The 22,510-nt window shown below is 42.8% G+C and overlaps 1 protein-coding gene across 3 annotated transcripts in view; it reads right to left on the bottom strand.

Annotated features, from left to right (window-relative positions):
* FRMD3 (FERM domain containing 3) overlaps nucleotides 1-22,510 on the bottom strand; it is a 300,351-nt gene that overhangs the window by 76,847 nt on the left and 200,994 nt on the right. For all 3 annotated transcript variants that reach the window (XR_008656633.2, XM_055272137.2, XM_055272136.2), the window contains exons 5-6: nucleotides 19,423-19,520; nucleotides 11,464-11,587 (exon numbers count right to left, since the gene is read on the bottom strand). Coding sequence is in view for 2 of the 3 variants with exons in the window: in XM_055272137.2 (XP_055128112.1) it covers nucleotides 11,464-11,587; nucleotides 19,423-19,520 (222 nt within the window). In the remaining variant the exon portion in view is untranslated. The remainder of the gene's footprint in view (nucleotides 1-11,463; nucleotides 11,588-19,422; nucleotides 19,521-22,510) is intronic.

Below are 22,510 nucleotides of genomic sequence, written 5' to 3'. Positions count from 1 at the left end.
ACTAGTCATGTATGGGCAAACGCAGGACGCAAATGCAAGCTGACCTGGTTCTAAAGTGCTTGTCAGGGCTGGTACCAACATCATCACCAATATCTTATGGTCAAGAGCCATCTGCCTGCTCTCCTGCGTGCCATGGCACAGCATTTCAAAATGACATGATTGCTATCCACCTTTTATGTTTTAAAAAAGCAAGGCAGATGGAACTGGAGGCCATTAATAACACTGAAACAAAGTCAAATACTACATCTTCTCATTGATAAGTGGAAGCTAAATAATGTGTCACATGGACATAGAGTGTGGAATAATAGACATTGGAGACTCAGAGGGTGACAGAGTGGGAGGGGGTGAGGGATGAGAAATTACTTCATGGGTACAATGTACACTATTCCAGTGATGGTTACACTAAAAGCCCACACTTCACCACTATGCAATATATCTATGTAACAAAATGGCACTTATACTTGATAAATCTATTTTTAAATTTATTTTTTTATTTAATTCGTTTATTTGAGACAGGGTCTCACTCCATCGCCTAGGATGGAGTGCAGTGATGCTATCTCAGCTCACTGCAGCCTCGACCTCCCAGATTCAAGTGACCCTCCCACCTCAGCCTCCTATAGCTAGGACTACAGGAGCATGCCACTACATCTGGCTAATTTTTGTATTTTTTGTAGAGACGGGATTTCACCATGTTGCCCAGGCTGGTCTCAAACTCCTGGGCTCAAGTGATCCTCCCACCTCAGCCTCCCAAAGTGCAAAGATTACAGGGGTGAGCCACTGAAACCCACCTAAAAAATTCATTTAAATTGCAACTTTTTCAAATTCTAAACATTGCCATTTATCAATGATAAGGCAATTCATTCCAGGTAACTGATACTCAGATCCAATTAGAGAATAGTGATATCTCCATTTTAATCTGAAACTAAAACCTGCAGGCCAAATCTGGACTGCCTGCCGCCTGATTTTGTACAGCCCTCAAACTAAGAATGGGTTTTACATTCTTACATAGTTTAAATAAATCAAAAGAATAATATTTCATGACTCATGACAATTACATGACATTCAAATTTCAGTGTCCATAAATAAAGTTTTATTGGAACATCGTCACACCCACTTATCTGCATATTCTCTATACATGCTGTCATGCTGCAACAGTAGTAGTTGCAATGAAGACTGTATGTTCTACAAAGCCTAAAATATTTGCTAGTTGATCTGGTATAAAAAATGGTTTTCTGAACCCTGATCTGGGTCCAGAACACAGGAACATGAAACCATAGGAAGCCATGTCTATTTGATTCTAAAAAATGAAGGTGTTTCTGTAAAAAGAGTACCTACCTCCAAGATTTGATGCAAAGATTAAGCAGATAACAGATGTGAATCTGTTAGACTAGTGCTTAACACACAGTATGTTCTGTCCTTGCCCTCAGACTACCATGTGTTCCCTTGCTAGCCCTACATATGGCTGAAGTCAGAAATACTGTGCTGAGGGGAATGTCAAGCAGGACGTCGAGATATTTACCACAAAGCAAAGGCCTATCTTTAAAATAATTCTCAAGTAAGCATCATTTGCTTTGGGCTTAACCTCAGATCTCCACTGGCTAAGCATTTAAAAGACTTAATTGAAAATGTCATACACAGGGAAAAGCTAACTGCAAATGCTCAGAGAAGGCAAAAAGATCAAAACCAAAGGAGAAAAGGCAGGGACCCTGATAGGACTGGAGACTCCTGAGGCCCAGACTCACCAAGGAAGAAACCATTTAATGATCCATTTTTTCAGGAAGACACTAAGATCAATTAAATAGAAAGGTTGGGGTTTTTTCCTTGAATCTCCCACTGGGCATCTGTTTCTGGCAAAAATTCTGGTAATGGAAAATAATGATTTTCTGTCCGTCAAATATTGCACCAGGAAATGTTCCACTCAGATTAATAGTGTCTCTAATGAGACATTTAAAGGTAAAGACCAGTGATTAGTTGAATTCTTTTCAAAGAGCTAACAATTCTCCAAAGATAGGCTTTTCTAATATATTAGATGAGGTAAAGTAATTGTGTATTTAACTGTATGTCTCCCTTCTGCCAGTTTTGAGTAATTTTAGACAAAAAGGAACAATCTCCCTTTTATTGATCCTCCTTTAGCATACCATTACATACAGTACAAAACCAGATAGCATCCCAGGAATAAATGTCAATTATTAGTGGACATTAATTGTGGAATAAGATGTGGATCTTGCCAGCAATAAGCTGGACTGCTTGGAACACAGTTGGCAGGGAAGGGGATGGTTCTGGTTGCCTCTGACCCATCTGAGCCTAGGAGCTCTAGAATTAAATTCATGGGCAGAAGACCAATGTAATGGTATAGAAGACCAATATAATGGTCTTCTACTTCTGAAAAACAGAATTCTCAATTTGGCTTAGATTACAGTTTGCTGCAACTTGGTTGCAACTTTACTTAGATTTAGCTTTGTTGGAATAAAAGATTTTCCACACCACTGGCTTCAAATGTTTGGGAGTGCTCTCAAGACTTGCCCTTCAGCAGGGCTTGGGACTTCAGCACTCAGTGACTGCAGGGAGCTTTCTATGCTTTATAGCATTCCTGTGGAATGTGGGCTGGAGAGAGATTCCTTTGCTCTTCAGTGTCATCCCTGGCCCTCTGACTTTAGAAGACCTTTCTCCTCCCTGACATCCTGCCTCCTGCCATCAGCAAGGGCTTCCCCACCCAGGCTGAAGGTCTGGAGTGCCTCTGGGGGATTTCACTCAGCTCTTGTGCTGGTTAAAAGTTTGCCTAGTTGCCCTTAGCCCTGACCTAGGGTGTAATCCTTCTCTTCCTGTCACTCCACCAGAAGTGAAAGCAGCTATACATCTCCATTCTCCTAAGAAGGACATTCTGGATTTTAATACATTTAGGCCTATTTGCATCTTCAGCTCTCAGATGGGTTCAAAAAATATGATTTTGTAATTTAGCCAGCTTGTCGGTGTTATTTTGGTGTTAGGAGAGATCAATATCTCATGCCTTTCTACATCCTAAATGGAAAGGAAATGAGAGTTCCCAGTCTGTCATTTCCAATCTTTTACTTAGAGAGGGACATTATCTCTTGCAAATCCTTTAGGAGCCATCTTTATGCAGAGCATTAGATAAAATGCTGCAAATTTGGATAGCTGCCACGCTATGAAGGAGACAGTGGTAACACCCTGGGGCCATGCAGGGACAAGGCTTATAGGAGAGCCTCAACTTAGAAAGATATTAGCGCACAATGCACGGAAACTCAAATTTCAGGTCAAGTTCTATTGCTTCATAATTGTGTAGCCTTGGATAAGTTAATTTCTCAGAACTCTGTTTTATCTGTAAAAAAAAAAATGGTGGCTGCAAACTCAATGGAAGGAGAAGGTAAGCTGGCAGAGCAGGGATGGTGGCAATTCAGAGACAAAGGATTCTTTTAAAGAGGCACTGCTGCTGAGTGTTGCCACACAGAAGTTAGGGAGCCATGTGACCAAAACCCCAGTCACAACTGAAGCCAGAACTTTATGGCAACTGGTTCCATTTTCTAGAGCTATTATTTGGCTCAAACTACATACATCTGGGTCACAGTGTAGTCCAAGAACTGTCATTTTATAACTCCTGCTTTGGACTCCAAGGATCCCTTAAGCATAGAAATTGGCTGTCAAATTTCTTTGCTGTTGGCTAGTGACCTCTTGATAGTCGAAGGCGCTAAATGGTAGTCAAAACTGTCTTTGACTAATAAAAATTAGGAGGCAAATTAATTGTTGCTTCATGAATTATTTTGTGGATAAAATCTTTCAAACCATAAGGTCATAGGGGAGTGTGGATGATGAAGGAGACCTCAGCTTGGGGATGAAATGGCTGAAAATCTGGGCTAGGCCATCCCACACTACTACAGTGCCTCACAAAAGGCTGCTCTTCAATAAATATTAGTGGTATGAATGGATGGATGGAAAGGTGCCTGGATGTATGGATGAAATATAAATGGATAGAAGGATGGATAAATATCCTCTGGATAAATTCACTGTTATAGTCTCATTGAAAGTTCAAAGAATCTTTAGCTCTAGCGTAAGTTAGAATCACATGTGAGATATAATCAGAGAATTATATCCTACTTTCAATAATACAACCCTCTCTCCTTCTTCGTGGCCACATTGCACTTTGGTAACATTGCTTTTTGCCCCTTAAGGTCATGGTAGCTAGATTTCATCTGTATAAAAAACATGAATGGCTTGGACATGCATACCACTTGCCCCAGCCCATCCCTCCCTAGAAATGTCCTTTATTCTAGGCCATAAAATGCAAGGACTTCATTTTTACAGTGAACACATTTGATCCCAAATCATCCCATCTTCCCCCTTCCTAAGAAAGGTGCTATACCAAATAGCAACAAAAAATGCAAATTGATTTGATAATCTACCAGGGAGAGACATTCTATGAGTTTGGAAGGGACTTGGGAATGGAAATGATACAGGGAGAGAGATCGATGACAAAGAGAAAACGCAACTTAAGAAAGATTGGGGTTGTAAAATAACCAGACATTTATTTCTTGTCTTCTTTTTACACAATAAACACACTTCTCAAAACTGACAAAAACATTTCTTAAGAGGGCTCTTGTGATCTAGTCATCAGAAGCAAAGGTAGAGGATATTTTTCATGTCAGGTTATTTGTTTCTAGAAAGCTAGATGTTTTTAAAATGATAACTCCATTTTTTTAAACTATAGCCATGGTGCATGATTTACAGAGAATATAACCTTTAAGAAATAGAGATAACCACAGTGAGATACCATCTCACACCAGTTAGAATGGCCATCATTAAAAAATCAGGAAACAACAGGTGCTGGAGAGGATGTGGAGAAATAGGAACACTTTTACACTGTTGGTGGGACTGTGAACTAGTTCAACCATTGTGGAAGTCAGTGTGGCGATTCCTCAGGGATCTCGAACTAGAAATACCATTTGACCCAGCCATCCCATTACTGGGTATATACCCAAAGGACTATAAATCATGCTGCTATAAAGACACATGCACACGTATGTTTATTGCGGCACTATTCACAATAGCAAAGAGTTGGAACCAACCCAAATGTCCAACAACGATAGACTGGATTAAGAAAATGTGGCACATATACACCATGGAATACTATGCAGCCATGAAAAATGATGAGTTCGTGTCCTTTGTAGGGACATGGATGAGACTGGAGAACATCATTCTCAGTGAACTATCGCAAGGACAAAGAACCAAGCACCGCATGTTCTCACTCATGGGTGGGAATTGAACAGTGAGAACTCGTGGACACAGGAAGGGGAACATCACACTCCGGGGACTGTTGTGGGGTGGGGGGAGGGGGGAGGGACAGCATTGGGAGATACACCTAGTGCTAGATGACGAGTTAATGGGTGCAGGGAATCAACATGGCACATGGATACATATGTAACAAAACTGCACATTGTGCACATGTACCCTAAAACCCTAAAGTATAATTAAAAAAAAAAGAAAAAAAAAAAAAAAAAAGAAATAGAGATAATTACTCTGTTTAAAAAACACACTGTGTCATTCTTGCTTCCAGCACAAACCTCACTGCCCTGGATCATTATAGTGTGGCTAGTTGGATGATTTCCCTGCTCTTTAAGGGCAAAGAAGATACTTCATCAAAACTGCTTTACTGCCAATTGAGCCTTTTGAATATTTAAAAGCTGATGACCTATGACTGAAGTAAATGCAAATGTCTCTGTCTCTAATGACAAACCTGATGAACTGGTGATGAGAGGAAGAAAAAACTAGCTGAGTAGAAACTCTAGGAAATACCTCCAGCAAAGTCTATCAGGGTTCTTTATGGTAAAAGCAATCTTAATTCTTGATCTTAAACCCCCTCCGAGCACCCTCAGGACTAACGGAATGGGTATTTCCTCTTACCCCAGGTGGCTTTGATTAAAGCTGTGGAAAACAGAAACCAAGAGGGACAAAAAGAACAGAGGACTGGCCAGGCACGGTGGCTCACACCTGTAATCCCAGCACTTTGGGAGGCAGAGGCGGGCGGATCACCTGAGGTTGGGAGTTTGAGACCAGCCTGACCAAGGAGAAACCCCATGTCTACTAAAAATACAAAATTAGCCCGGCATGGTGGCGCATGCCTGTAGTCCCAGCTACTCCGGAGGCTGAGGCAGGAGAATTGCTTGAACCCAGGAGGCGGAGGTTGCAGTGAGCAAAACTCCAGCTCAAAAAAAAAAAACAAAAACAAAAAAACAGAGGACCATCAAGTCCTAAGGGGTTGTAGCAATGGCTTCCTCCAGTCACCAGAGGGCTGTAGAGGGAGGAATAACCTATTTCTAAACCAGTCCCAGGTAGGACCTCATCTCTGCACACCAAGCTTAAAGTCTGAAAATTACAAGAGATTATTTTTCACACACAGTTTTACAAACAAATATGGCTCCTGATAACTTAAAATTATCTACAGAGGCAGGAGAGTGAAGTAGAAATTGATTCCATACCTGGTCTGCCATGTGTTTAGAACAGGAGTCAGCAAGCTAGGACCCATAGGCCAAATGTGGCCTGCCACCTGTGTTGTCAACAAAGTTTTATTGAATCATGGCCCACTCATTTATGAATTGTCTATATCTGCTTTTGCTTTACCAAAACAGAGCTGAGTCACTGCACTAGAGACCATATGACCCAGAAAGCCAAAAATATTTAAATGGCCCTAACCTAGAAGAATCATTCAGCTCAGTGGGTTATGTAAGTGACACATCTCCATATCATCTAGTTCACATGATATTAAAAGGCCCAAAGATGCCTGTATAAAAATCCTTCTAAATGAAACTCTATTAGCTACACATCTATTAGAATGACCAAAATCCAGAACACTAACACCACCAAATGTTGGCAAGGATGTGGAGCAACAAGAACTCTCATTCACTGCTGGTGGGAATGCAAAATGCTACAGCCACTTTGGAAAACAGTGTGGTGGTGGTTTCTTATAAAACTAAACATACTCTTACCATATGATAGAGCAATCATGGTGTTTGGTATTTACCCAAATGAGTTGAAAGCTTATGTCTACACAAAAACCTACACACAGTTATTTATAGCAGCCTTATTCATAATTGCTCAAAATTGGAAGCAACCAAGATGTCTTTCAGCAGGTAAATGGATAAACTATGATACATACAGACAATGGAATATTATTTTATGCCAAAAGGAAATGAGCTCTCAAACCAAGAAAAGACATGGAGGAAACTTAAATGCATATTACTGAGTGAAAGAAGCCAATCTGAAAAGGCTACATTGTATGATGTCACACATTGTATGATTCCAGCTATGACATTCCGGGTAAGGCAAAAGCTATAGAGACAGTAAAAAGATCAGTGGTTGCCAGGGGTTAGGGGAGAAGGAGGCATGATTTTTAGGACAGGGAAACTACTCTGTATGATACTATAATGGTATTGGTGTTGCAATGGAATGATACTATACATTCATCAAACCCATAAAGTGTACACCAAGAATGAACTCTAATGTAAACTATCAACTATGAGTGATTATAACGTATCAATGTAGGCTCATCGGTTGTAAAACATGTACCACTCTAGGAGGGATATTGATAATGAGGGAGGCTATGCATGTGTGGGACAGGGGTATAGAGGAAATCTCTGTGCCTTCCTTTCAATTTTGCTGTAAACCTAAACATCTCTTTTAAAAAATAAAGTCTATTTAAAAAAGAAAAACAACTCTATTAGTCAATGAGGTTGTGAGGGCCATTAAGGGCTGGGTGCCCACTGTTTCCAGCTCCTATTACCTTCTGAACACCATAGAATTGCATTTCCTTGATCCTGGGTAAGATCTTGGGATGGGTCCTGATCAGAGAGTTATAAGTAGAAGTGATATGAATCACTTCCGAAATGAAGCATGACCTTCCAGAGCTCTTTTCCTTGTGGCTCAACATCTGGCAAATCCAAGCTTCTGACTTCCCTGAGTGACAATGGTGGGCAGAGCCCCCCAGCTGGCTTCTGGTGGGCACAGAGCAGAGTAAAGAAGAAGCCTTTCTTGCTCTAAGCCACTGAGCATTGGGTGTTTGTTTCCTCAGCAAAATCTAACTGATCTTGACTGATATAGAGATGATCAATAACTATAATATGCTACTATATTTGCAAGACTGTGGCTTCTCCCTATCCTATCTCCTCCAGTACAGTGAAGGACTCAGAAGAAGAAACATTGATCCAAGCATGAACTTTTACCTTCAGTCATCAATCTAATTTAGTTCATGAAAATTCTTCATAAAATGTTGGTCTTCTTAAAACTCCAAGGAAGAGTCAGTTTCTCTCTCTCTCTCTCTCTCTCTCTCTCTCTCCCCCCCCCACCATCCCCCAAAGAACTCTGTTATTCATGCCTATCTATCAGGCCATCTTGGTCCCACCTTCAAGCAGTCTGTAGCCTCCCAGAGAGGAAATTTCTTTTATCTCTCTCATTAATTTTCTGCCAAGAATGGCAGCTTTTGTTCCTCTCTCCGAGATTACAGGAGCAGAATAATCCTAATCAATAAAAAGGCTGGGAGAAGGTTGTGAAACCACCCCCTCCTGAGGTAAAATGTTGATCTCCCTGTAAATCATCATTTCTGCTAATATTTGAGCACCTGTTGTGTTTTATTTCTCAGCTGATTCAGAAAGCAGGAAGGAAGAAGGAGGTTATTTATTGGGTCCCTCAAACCCCAACACAAGTCAACTGGAATCCTCTCAGGAAGTCTTCAGAACAGCAGTTCGATGGCCGCACACCATCCCTAGCTAAGTGGGAGGGTCATGGGTGTTGTGGTGACTCTGGAGAGCAGGATGACCATGGCTTGGTGCAGCCAAGCACAGGTCTCCTCCATCCATGACTCCTTCCTGGCACGGTCAGGTTTTCAGAGTAATTCAACCAAGGCCCAATTCCTTACACAAGACAGGTAACACTTTCTTGACCTGTGTATGAAGGGGTGGTGGCACCCCCAGAGCACCTTCAGTCCCTGTAGCAGCTTTCCCATCAGACGCAAGAAAGCTCCTGTCCCTCTGCACTGTCAGCCTCTTCTGCTCTTCTTATCTTACCCTCCAAACCAAAAGTATCTCTCTGCTGCACTGATGCTGAATGAAATACAGAACTACTTAGAATGAGCAAAAATATACAGGGAAATACCCCCTGAAGCTGTCCTCGCAAGGTGATATGATTCCTGACAGGTTCATCCTTCAGGCATACAACTCCGACCTCTTCACAAAGGCTTAATGGATGTTTCAAATGTGCAGGACCACATGTGCCATAGAATGGCAGCTTTGATCAAACCACAGAACTTACTTCCAAGATTTATAAAGCGCGACTGACTGATGATCCCCTGTCTTCCCTGAGTGCATGATGACCACTTTCAGGGATCTCCAAAAGCCCAGGTGCTGGCCCGGGGTCCAAGCTACAGCTTTCTGAATGTTAATAAAACAACTTGGAATCTTCTGTGATTCACTCATTTTCTCATGAAATTGTGGATCACCAAGTCTGGCTGCAACGCCTCTCATGACTCTCTTCTTTCAATTTCCTTTACTCCTATTCTTTTTCAGGTCCTTCGCGTTTCTTCTCTGAATACCAGAAATTACTAACTGGCCCTCCTGCCCTGGTTCTCCATCCTCAGGCACCGCTGACATGGTGATCACCGTGAAACACCTACCCGACTACCTGATTCCCTTTAAACACTCAACAAAGGGAGAAGAGCATGGGCATACCTTGAGCCAGGTAACCCAAGGGTCAAGTCCTGACTCCACTATTTACTCAGCACAAGTCCTTTAACCACTTCAGCTTGTACTTTCCTCATCCCACACTAGAAAGAACAATAGCGCCCATCTAATAGAGTTTGGGAGAACTGAGTGGGATAATGCACTTAAAGCTCTTAGCACAATGTTTTGGCATCTAGTAAGTGAATGCTCAATAAGTGTATATTATTATCGTATGTTCTGAGCATTAGAGGCCCTGCAAATTCAGGGCATAGAAAACCTTTCCATTCCCATCTCCTATCAATTCAAACAGTGGCTGCAACTCCTTTATCCAGGGATTCTCACCCTGTGCTCCCCAGAACACTGCTCCGCCACAAACCCCTCCACAAAAATATCGGAACTTTATTTCTACCTCTAGTACATTTGTCTCCAAAATAGCAAAAGAGTACTGAGAATTTCATGTATCTTCAACAAGTCTTTTCATTAGGAGACAATACTCTAAAATTACCCACATAGATGGCATGTTGCTTTCTGAAAGTGGTACAATGTTTTGATGTCTAATCATCTTTATCTCTAAGACTAAGCGTCATATTTTCCCAGCTGAAATTAGCTGCCACCTTGAATGCCCTCACGTATACTCTTCCCAGACTCACCAGTAGGGGGCGCGCCTGCATAAAGGAGGGAGCTAGAACAATTTCCTCACACCGGGACAGTTGTCTGTTCCAGAATGCATAATCCAGTGATGCAATTTTCTTTATACTTACCAGAGGCCTAGAACATGGAAGCATCTCAGTTCTTGCAGTTTTTCATCAACACTTGTCACAACACTGCCCATGCTTGCTGTTAACAAAATGATTTTTTTTTTCTGTAGTTTGCACAGTATCTAAATTCTAGTTACAGACTAGACTACTTGAATTACCTGAATTCCAAGTTGGCAATGATCCCTACACACACTTCATTTTATTCCCAGCAGCCCACGTAGAGTGTAAGCATCACACAGTGCATAAAGGCACAGACTCTAGACCAAGACTGCCAGAATTCAAATCCCAGCTCTGATACTTACTAGCTGCGTGACCTTGGGTAAGTTGTTTAACCTCTCTGTGCCTCGGTTCCCTCATCTGTAATATGGAAATAACAATAACCTATCTCCTAGGTTGTTGTGAAGATTAAACGAGTTAATACGTGCAAAGTGCTTAGAACAGTGTTGGGAACGTGGTGAACGCTGTATGCAATTTTGCTTCTACCACTGCTACTATGCAGCTGTCATTGAAGCATCGCAGGTGAGAAAAAGAGGATCAGACACTAAATCTGTCAGCTTGAGAGTAGCTCAGCAAAGGGAGTCTTCCCAATGTATTCTACTCTACTTGGAGTCAATGCTTCCAGCTACGGCCACCGGTAGGAAAAAGATAACACAAAATTCAAATCAGAAAGGTTTACTTATTTACCTTAGATTCCACTTTCAGAAGCTCAGCGTGTTTAAAAATCCATATGTGGAAGAAAATATATGGATCTAATAACTACTGATGGATCATAAACAGCCACTCATGGGACTCCACAATGTTGAGATTGTTACTGACGGAGGACACCAGGGTGTCCTTGACAGTGCCCAGAAAAATTGCGCTGCCACCCAAAACAGCCTACCCATACATCACAAATATTCCTCCTTCGCGATGTGATTTCCACATTCCCTGCAGTAAGAATATTTTCTCACCTTTATCATTTTCACAAATGTCTACTCAGTAATTACCTGAGTTCATTTTTATGAATTTCCACTATTTTTCTTTCCAGCTTCTGTGACTGCTTGGGGAAAATCTCAAACTCACTGATGTAATTCTCAGGATGCTCATCAGGATCGTAATCACCAAGCTCAGCTGTGATGAGTGAAAAAATAAAGAGACAGAGAAAGATTAAAAACAATAACATGAGCGTGGTGCATACGGAATGCCTCCTGCCATCCAAAAGAAGAGGCTGGAATAAGCTCACCCAAAAATATGTATCTGTACCCAGAGAAAGCCTGAGTGTCTAGAGGCTCATATTCCAGTTCAGATCAAGCTGTGTGAGCTTGGGATCTTGAGAATCTTCTCTGGGTCTCACCTTCTTTATCAGTATAATAAAGGATCTAAATTACTGTTTTTCAGTGGGGACACCATTGGCATTTTGAGGGCTGAACAATTTTATTATTTCAGATTTTCTAAGGAACTGTAGGACATCTAGTAGCTCTACCCTTCAGGTACTAGATGCTAGCAGCATACCCAGGCACTGTGACCATCAAAACTGCTCTCTCCCAGAAGTTAGTCAAAGAATACAGGATTTCAATTAGATAGAAGGAATACATTCAAGAGAGCATTGTGCAACATGGAGACTATAGTTAGAAACAACGTATTGTATACTTAAAAACCCCTGAGAGGGTAGCTTTTAATTGTTCTCACCACAAAAACAAATGATAAGTATAAGAAGTAATGCATACATAAAGCTTGGTTTAGCCATTCCACAATGCATACATATTTCAAAACATCAGGTTGTATACCATAAATATATATGTTTGTTGATTTAAAATGTTTTACATTTTTAAAAAATTTAATGCCCCCGCCCCAGTATTTCCAAATGCTCCCCAGGATAGGAGGTGGTACCACCTTTAGATGGAAACCAGTGGACATTCCTCGGGGTTCCATTCACAGCTAATATTCTCTGGGTCCAGGAATTCCCTGACTGGAGCTGCCTGCTCTGAGGCTTATGCAGGTGTGGCTTATTCATTGAAAAATCACTAGAAGAAACCCAGCGGGATTGCACTTAAAAACAAATTGATTGCTCTTGAAATTAAGGAGTATACATCTAAAACAGAAGAGCATACTAGATTAAAGTTGTTGCTGGATTGTAATGAGAAATAAAAATAAAATCCTAAGCCCCCCAACAGACTGAACATTGCCTCCACTTGGCCAAGAGGCCCCAGAGAACTCTTGAAAACTGAGTTCCCAGACATGATGAGGTCAGACCTCATCATACTCCCCCTCATTAATTGCTATTAGGTTTCCTACACCAAGGGTTAAACAGAAACCAGCCCTTTTGAAAGACTGCACCACTGATATCAACCAATCGCCGATGCTGCCTCTCCCTTTTGTGGTTTTGACACAGTAACTGACCAGCATTCCTTCCTGGTAAGAGACCACTGACCACAAAGTGGTTCTGGCCAGTCTATGGAGGCTGTGCACAGAGGGCCTTTGTGTCCTCTGCTTCACCTTTTGTTGTATAGGCCCTAATGATAATACATTTAAATGTTAAGTCTCCACCCAAAAGTGAACATGGGATGCATGTTGCTTATGTGCTAGCCTACTATGCATGCCTGTGCCTTCCTTTTGTGAATATTCATAGCTCCTACTATAACCTGTTGAATATGTATACTTGGCCACCCCATTCAGCATAAATCTTTGTCTTATTCTTCCCACCCTTGAAATGCTTGTTTCCAGCTTCTGGCCAGAATCTACGTTTCCCCACCTGTCAGAATGGCCACCCTGCAAGCAGCAACCCTTTGTGAGAAATAAAGCTCTTCTTTCCAAATTTATATACTTCATGATTCTTCAGCTGACACTAACAAAGGGCACCTCCAGAGGATCTTCAAGGGTAAAAAGAGAAATGCCTACACATCTCTGAGTACCCAGAAGGCCAAGCAGAGATGCGTGTGTGAACCACAGCACAGAAGGGCAAAGGTGATGTCTGTCATCAAGAATACTTTCTATTGGTTCCACAACCATGCTAAGGAAAATGAGCCAGAAGAAGCAAGCGTCTCTGGAAGAAACAAAAGATATGGCCCAGGAGAGTAGACTAAAGATAGTGGGAAAATTGTATTAGAAGAACCTGATCACCAATATGACTTTGAAGTAGAAAAAAAATTACTATGCCTTGAGTGCATCTGAAAAATTACATCCAACTCTGTAATTTGTATCCACTGTCCCTTCATTGTCACATCATCCAATGACTGGAAAAGTATATAACCAGGAGGAAAGCAAAGCTCTTTAAAGCTTCTGGACAAAATTCAAATTACAGAGTTCTTAAAACAACCTAGAACATATACCACAGCGAGGGAAGACTTCTAAAATAAGACCCAAAATACTATCAGCCACAAAGGGGAAATTGATTAATTTGATCATACCAAAATTAAAATTTATTTCTGTTTAATAGAGGACATCAGAGTCAAAGTAATAGAGAGATGACAACTTTAAAGAACATATTTTCACAATCTAAAGCTGATAAGGACTAATATTTAGAATAAAGAAGAAATCCCTACATATCATTTTTTTAATGGACAGGAAGACTAATAGAGAAATAGTCAAAGGATAACGAACAGACAGTTCAAAGAAGGGGAAACCCTAATGGCCAGTGTAGGGAGAGATGCTCAAACTCATGAGTAATTAGAGATATGCAAACCAAAACAAGATGTTACTTTATACCTATAACATTGGCAATAAAACTAGGAAGCTAGCAGAGACACAAGAAAACAAAAATACTTGTGCACTGCTGAAGGGTTCTAGATGCATGTTGCTCCTCCAGAGAGCAAGGTGGGAGTATTTAGTCAAATATTATCACCTAGCAATCCCATTTCTGGACATTTTTCCTAGAAAAACTCTAGGTGCAAAAAAAGGATATGTTCAAGGATTTTTTTATGACAGCATTAATCATAATAGTCAGAAGCTGGAGGCAACTTGGGTGTTTATTGTTAGTGGGACAGATAGATAAGTAAAACATGGAAGACGCACCCTTTGGGACACTCTGTCACAGTTAAAATCAACAAAATAGATGTACGTATGCAATATGGACAGATCCCAAAAGCAGTGCTCTGAGCATAAGAAGGAGGGAATACAATGAGTTCTATAGCATCATTTAATTTATGAAATTTAGAAGTATAGACACAAAAAACAGTATTAATCATTTTATAAGGATGGATACAAAGACAAAGATATGTATATGAACCAAGCATTGCCCTTAGGAGTGGAAATGGTGAATAATGGAAAAAGAGAAATCAATCAATCAATCCATGGGCCTAAAGGGACCAGTGATGAGAGGTGGGCCATAAACTGATGATTAACTCAACCTGTGTTCCAAAAGAAATACACGTACCATGTCCACCTGCACACACATACACGCTTGTGCCCCTGTGAGCTAGCCACAGGCATTAATATTTAGGAGATGGACGATCCCAGTGCTTCCATTTTCCATAGGTGATGGGACAATGGACCACCAATATGAAACTGGGTCATCTTCAATGCAAATGTCAGCTTGCAGAGTGGTTGGTGAGGGGGGGCGTCGTTTGTCAGGGTGCACTTTTCTGTCCAGGAAATCTTGTGAGATATTATAGACTTGCAATGCTAAACACTGCAAATGTTAGAAAAGTTAGAGAAGAAATGCTATGAAGACTGCACCGGATTGCTGACAAGATTAACACTGTCCCCATCACAGGCCCTGCTCTCTGATTCCCTAAAGCTTGTCTTTAACTCTGACCTCTCCTTAAGCAGAAGGCAGGTTTTTTTTGTTTTGTTTTGTTTTTTTGAGACGGAGTCTCGCTCTGTTGCCCAGGCTGGAGTGCAGTGGCGCGATCTCGGCTCACTGCAAGCTCCGGCTCCCGGGTTCACGCCATTCTCCTGCCTCAGCCTCCCGAGTAGCTGGGACTACAGGCGCCCGCCAACATGCCCGGCTAATTTTTTGTATTTTTAGTAGAGACGGGGTTTCACCGTGTTAGCCAGGATGGTCTCGATCTCCTGACCTCGTGATCCGCCCGCCTCGGCCTCCCAAAGTGCTAGGAGGGTTTTTTTAAATGAATAAAGATTTCTAGCTATTCATACCAAGAGGAGTTGGGTAAGCAGCGATGGTTCTCCCTCCTGCTCATGACTTGGAAGTTGAAGTTGTGACAAATGACATACAACTGGAGGCCCTGCTGTTTGAAACCAACTCTAGCACTTTTCTAAAAGGATTCAATTCTAAGAGAAAAATCCAATGAGTTTGAAGTGAATGGGTGAGTAAGATCAGAAACAGTAAGTCTAAAAAGCAACAGGCTTTCCCCTGGTTTGGAAAGGACTCATTCCAAAAGAATTTGAGATGCAGGACCTTTAGCTCCAGGGCCAACTCCTTCAGGAGCTTTCCCTGACCCACCCTTGCTAAGTCAGAAGCCCTCCTGGGACACTCATAGCAGGGACCGGGCCTGTGTGTTCCTCCATCTAACCATCAACGCAGGGTCACAATGGCCTGTGTTTCCTTAGCCATCTTCCCACAGGAACTTTGTATTGCCATGTGGCCCCCTAGCAACTGCTCAGGAAGTATTTGGAGAACACATGAACAAATGAATGAATGAGGTAGTGATACCATCCCAGCAGACTGCCAACCAATCTTTCCCATAGTTAAATGAATCAGGCACAATCATTTAACTAAAAGTTAAATGAATCAGGCACAATCATTTAACTAAATGTTAAATGAATCAGACACAGTCATTTAGCGAAATGTTAAATTTAACTAAACTTTAAATGGTTGTGCCTGATTCAATTAACCATGGTTAATCAGGGCATGTTTGAAGCTTCGGTATATTCTGAGTTTATTAAAAACAGTCAATCAAGCCAGGTGTGGTGGTGCACACCTGTAATCCCAGTTACTTGGGAGGCTGAGGTAGGAGGATTGCTTGAGGTCAGAGTTCGAGACCTCCCTGGGTAACATAGTGAGATCCTGCCTACAAAAAAATACAAAACCTGTCAATCACCTGGAGTTCAGGCAAGTGCCCCGATTCATTTCAGGCAAGTGCCCCAATTCATTCAACATATTTAGTGGAGAACCTGCTGTGTGCCAGACACAGGAAGACTGCTGTGAAAAAGCACCCAGATCCTACTCCCATGGAATCAGATTCTATATAGGAGGAAATGCACAATAAGCCCAAAAACAACTCAAGATCTAAGTGTTTGCAAGAAAACACAACAGGGCTCTGAGAAAGAATGACGTGCAGGAGGGAGCTGCTTTAGCTCGAGTGGTCCAGGTAGACTTATCAGAGGAAGTGACTTCGGGACTGAGTTCTGAATATCCAGCAGGAGTCAAGATTTCTACAGGGGTTGAACATACCAGGCAGACGAGATAAGTTGAATTCCTCTGTGGTGCTGTTTTGTAAAAGGAACAGGAAAGATATTTTTACCAAGAAAGAATATGAATAGATCCCAAGGATTCTGTGTTTGTTTTGCAATTTGTATTATGAAAGAAAATGCATTGCATGTCTTGAATATGCTTGTTGGATTCAGTATGTACAGGCAGCAAAACTCCAGGTGATTGACTGGTTTTGTATTCCTTGTGGAGACAAGGTCTTGTCTATGTTGCCCAGGCTAGTCTCAAACTCCTGGCCTCAAGAAATCCTCCTGCCTCAGCCTCCCAAGTAGCTGGAATTACAGGTGTGCACCACCACATCCAACTTGATTGACTATTTTTTATAAACTCAGAATATACTGACGCTTAAAACATACTCCTTGAAAGAGCATTAGCAAACAAGACAATGAGGGGCGACAGTACCTCCTGATTGCTAATCACTTACTCCATCTTCCCTATTACTCTGTAAGAATAAGCAGTTCTGAAATGCCCATCTATATCTGTATTTGTCAATGACCTGCAGAGCTGCTGAAGTACTCACCCAAGAATCAGACCTTTATGAACCACTTTTGCTGAATTTGCTATAAATGACCACAGACAGCACTGCATTTGAGAGCCAAAAGGTCTTTTTGAGGTCTGCCAGTCCATTTCCCACTCTACTTTCTCCACAGTGTCTGTGTGTGTGTGGTCAGTAATAATAGCAATGAGGGATAAAACAGGGCCCTGATCGTCTGGATGGAGGCTCCTTGGCTTTATTTCAAACAGAAAACAGGATGGCGAGCTTTCCATTATAGATCCATATTGAGCGTGTCCTTGGAGAATTGATGGTAATTCACTAATGCCTAAATGCATTCTGAAATCCTCATGTGCTGGTCTGTTGCTTGGATTAGTATCGATTCCCTTGTCTCTTACCTAAGACAGTGCACCCTAACTCAAGATGTGCAGCCTTCACCATGGAGGAAGGGAACTATGGGATTTATAGTCCTTTCACTCCAAGGTAAGAGAGGCAGCTTTCAGAAACACATTCTCTACCTCAGTGCCGGTGAAAGGGCTGTTTCCCATCACAGTATCAACAGTAGTGCTTTAAATGGGAGAATACCCAAGGGTTTTAACACCTCTGCCAAAATCTGCTATCTAGGATGAAGCTGTTCCCAGGGAAGGGGGCGAAGAACAACACAGACACCCACTTCGGAATTCTCAGAGAGACCAAACACAACTGAGAAGAGGATCAAAGGAACTATTTCACAGCACAGAGCATCCCACAGGGAGGGCGGTGGGCCACAGGGGAATCCCCAGGAGAATGACGGGTTTCTCAATCAGTGACAAGCTCAGTGTTGTGGTAGGCAGATGATCATCACTGATGACCAGCTAATGGTCCATCAGAAGCTTCTGTGTTATTCCAGATCCATTGGAAGATTGACATAGTCATTCCAGATCCATTGGAAGATTGACATAGTCATCTCTCTCTGTCTCTCTCTGTCTCTCTCTCTCTTTCCCCCGCCCTGCCTTCTGTCTCATAAACATGTCATTAATGTTCATGCTACCAACAGCTGGATCATCTGAGTCCTTCCAGCTGTCTCTCAACTGGCCCAGGGGAACAGAACACCTGAGCCATTTTCACTTGGGTGTTGGGCCCATCCGTGGCCATATGGTGCCTCAAGCCCTGGAGGCCTCCTTCCCTCAAACCACTTTCCTTACTAGGTGGAAACATTCAGAACCCAACCCACATCAACACATTAGCTATTTCCCCTAGGGTTTGTTCAACTGGAAAAAGAACAGTAGTCACTTCTAATAGGCCTGCGCTACCCCTGGCCTGGTGCAGAGTGGTCTCTGAAATCACATGGCCAGGAAGGGAGGATGACTACCCCATTTAATAGATGAAGAAACTGAACCCTGAAGAGCTTAGGTAACTTGGTAACTTATCCATGGTGAACCATCCAGGAAATGGGAAGAAAGATTCAAATGGTGGTGTGACAGTTTATGAGACTTGTGCTCTCCTCACCACGCCCATAGCTAGAAGAGCTAAGGAATTAGACATGATAGACATGTACATATATATACACATACACACATGAATAGATAGGATGGATGGATGGATAGATTAGATAGATAGATAGATAGATAGATAGATAGATAGATAGATAGATAGACAGACACAAAAATGCTTCCAGGGATGACCCCTTTGTTTAACACCTGTCTTCCTAGATGCAGATTCCCTCTTCAATATGTCCATTAGGCCTCTCACCTAGCATTTGGAACTGAGAACATACAATACCCACATCCCTTCAGAGTTTCTTATAAACCCACCCATTCCACATTCCAGCCCCTTTGAAAGAGAGCTTCTGACTCTGACTCCTGGGATTTTGAGGGACTCTGTTTTTGCAGAGGCTCCTGTGAACATCTCAGCCCAGCCTTCCACCGGGACCCCACTGGCTTGGAAGGGAAGGTGAGTTGGGGTTCTGTTGCTATGTACCCAGCCCTACATGGTCTCCAGCCACAGACACAGGCAGGATGGCCATGGGTGGAAGAGAAGGGAGGCTTGAAACAGCCGGAGCTCCACAGTGCAATGGTGGCATGGGTGAGCTGTGGCCAGACTTACCTTGAACAATACAGGCACCCAGGTAGGCAGCATCGGAAAAGGAGCACAGCAGGCGGCCATGAAAAATGTCCCTTTTAATCTGAAGGTACAAAAGGTACCTGCAATACAAAAGGAGAAATGGTCACCCTAACTTTTGCTTAGCTCCCATGGTGACCAGAGCTTTTCCCAGCTCTAGGGACTGGCTTAGACATGCCCAGCCCTTTGTAGAACAAGCAGAGGAAAGCTGAGAGGGGCCCTGTGAATTCAGAAAATCAGAAGTGTCTGCCGAGCAGATCTTATCAGCCTCCAAAGCTGAGAAGGCTCGGCCTTTTCAAAGAGGCATGAGAAGAAATGAGGAAAGCCACAGGACCCAGTGGCCAGAGCTCCTGGGAGCAGCTCCTGCACGAGGACAGCCATGGCCACCGTCATCACTAGCTGCATCTCAGGTACATGCTGCCCAAGCTCTGTTTCAAATGAAGAGCCAGGAAACAGACTCAATCCGTACATAAGGCCAGCCTCATCATTTCTTAGGGGCAGAGAGACACATTAATCAACCTCAGACAGACGCAGTTATTATGAGGCCAGAAAGGTAACTAACGGATTCACAACTAGAGCTGTCATCTGTGTAAAGTCTCCCCACTCCAGGGATGGCACACTCAGATGCCTACTGAGGCCAGGCACGTAGTGGCCTGTGACACGGGCAAGTCACCTGTGCTGGTGCAAGAAGTGCTGGAAACAGGATGGGACACAGCAGCTCCCTAGAAAGGGGGCAGCCACCACACAGCTCCAGCCTAGTGCTGCCACTAGAAAAGCACTTTGTCCAGTTTTTCCAGAAAAATAGCAAGGTGGGAGGCAGGCAGCAGAGCAGGGTGCCAGGTTGCAACCCCTGGCTCAGGCTCATTTTGTCTCTGTCCTTCCTGTTACTCCACACTGATCAAGCTCTCTTCCAATTTCCTCATCTTCTCAAGGTTCTTTCATTCCAGGCTCAGGCCTGGGATCTGTTGTTTCTGAGCAGAGTAACTTTACAGATGTGTGCAGATTCTTTCTGTGCTTCCTTTAGAGTTTAACTCTCAGAAACCAATGTTTTTTCTCCTTCTCATCTTCTTGGGGGTTTGTGGGGAGCATCTCTCAATCAGTCCCAGTTATCACCTTGTGAGGTTAATTTTATGTGTCAACTGGATTGAGCCATGGGATACCCAGATATCTGGTTCAACATTTTTTCTGGGCGAGGGTGTTTCTGGAAGAGATTAGCATTTGACTTGGTGGACTGAGTAAAGCAGATGACCCTCCCCAGTGTGAGTGGACCTCATGCAATCCATTGAGGGACTGAATAGCACACAAAGGCAGAGGAAGCTGAATTCACTCTGCCTGACTGCTTGAGCTGGGACATCAATCTTCTATCCTCAGTGTTCCTGGTTCTCAGACCTTCAGACTTGGATTGGAATCTACACCAATCAAAGGCTCTCAGGCCTTTGAACTACACCACTGGCTTTCCTGGGTCTCCAGGTTACAGACAGCAGATCACGGAATACCTTGGCCTTCATAATCACATGGGCCAATTCCTCATAATAAATCTCATTATGAATGAAAGGGTGTGTGTGCATGTGTGCGTGCGTGTGTGTGTGTGTGTGTGTGTGTAGCCTATTGGTTCTATTTCTCTGGAGAACCTCAACTAATAAACATCTCGAGCGCCCAAGTAATTTAATCTTTACTCAGCCACAGGAAGAGCGACATGCGTAATCCCCATTTTAAAGGCAAAGAAATAGAGAATCAGAGAGAGTGATTAATGTGCTAAGGTCACAGGGACGCTGTCAACCCCAGAGTACTGGAGCTCACTGTTTCTGGGCCATTGGTTCACTGAAAGCACACTGGATCCATTGAAGGAATCAGTGGCTAACTGATGTTTTCCTTCACTGTATCTTTGTCTAACATCTGCTTTATGCTGTACACTGTGCTGTGTGTGCACTGGCGGCATGGTGGAGGCTCAAATGACAATCTTTGTCCCCAGTTTAGTATTAAATTGTGTGCAGTGGATAAAGGCAGTCCCTAATAAGTTTCTAATTTGGAGTTTGCTATGCATTCTGTCAAAGGAACAATATTATACTCATTGGGTAAGGACTCAGACTAGCTGCCTAATCTAGTGCCTCTCACACTTTAACGTGCACATGAATTACTTAAAGAGTTTGTTAAAATTGATTCTGATTCAAAAGGTCTTGGATGGGCTTGAGATTCTGTAGCTCTAATAAGCTCCAGGGGGGCCGGGTGTGGTGGCTCACGCCTGTAATCCCAGCAATTTGGGAGGCTGAGTTGGGCGGATCACGAGGTCAGCAGATGGAGACCATCCTGGCTAACATGGTGAAACCCCGTCTCTACTAAAAATACAAAAAATTAGTCGAGCATGGTGATAGGTGCCTATAATCCCAGCTACTCGGGAGGCTGAGGCAGGAGAATCACTTGAACCCAGGAGGCAGAAGTTACAGTGAGCCGAGATCGCGCCACTGCACTCCAGCCTGGGTGAAAGAGCAAGACTCCATCTCAAAAAATAAATAAAAATTAATTAATTAATTAATTAAGTTCCAGGCGATGCTGTGGTGCAGCTCCATCAGCCACACTTTGAGTAATAAGGTTCTAAACCAGTGGGCTTCTGGATCCTACCCCAGACCCAGTGAAATCAGAATCTAGGCCCTCACCAAAACTTGTACATGAATGTTCATAATAACATTATTCATTATAGCTAGAAAGTGAAAACAGGGCAGGGCACAGAGGCTCACGCCTGTACTCCCAACATTTGGGAGGCCAAGGCAAGCGGATAGCCTGAGGTCAGGAGTTCGAGAACAGCCTGGCCAACATGGCAAAACCCAGTCTCTACTAAAAATACAAAAATTAGCCAGGCGTGGTGGCTCGTGCCTGTAATCCTAGCTACTTGGGAGGTTGAGGCAGGAGAATTGCTTGAACCCAGGAGGCAGAAGCTGCAGTGAGCAGAGATCACGCCACTGCACTCCAGCCTGGGCGACAGAGCAAGACTCCATCTCAAAAAAAAAAAAAAAAAAAAAAAAAGAGTGAAAACAAGCCAAATGTCCCCCAGCTGATGAATACATAAAAGAAACGT

This window comes from Symphalangus syndactylus, chromosome 3 (assembly GCF_028878055.3).
Source record: "Symphalangus syndactylus isolate Jambi chromosome 3, NHGRI_mSymSyn1-v2.1_pri, whole genome shotgun sequence".
Taxonomy (NCBI): Eukaryota; Metazoa; Chordata; class Mammalia; order Primates; family Hylobatidae; genus Symphalangus; species Symphalangus syndactylus.
Note: the sequence above shows the minus strand (reverse complement) of the source record. Positions and strands in the feature narration are given on the sequence as shown.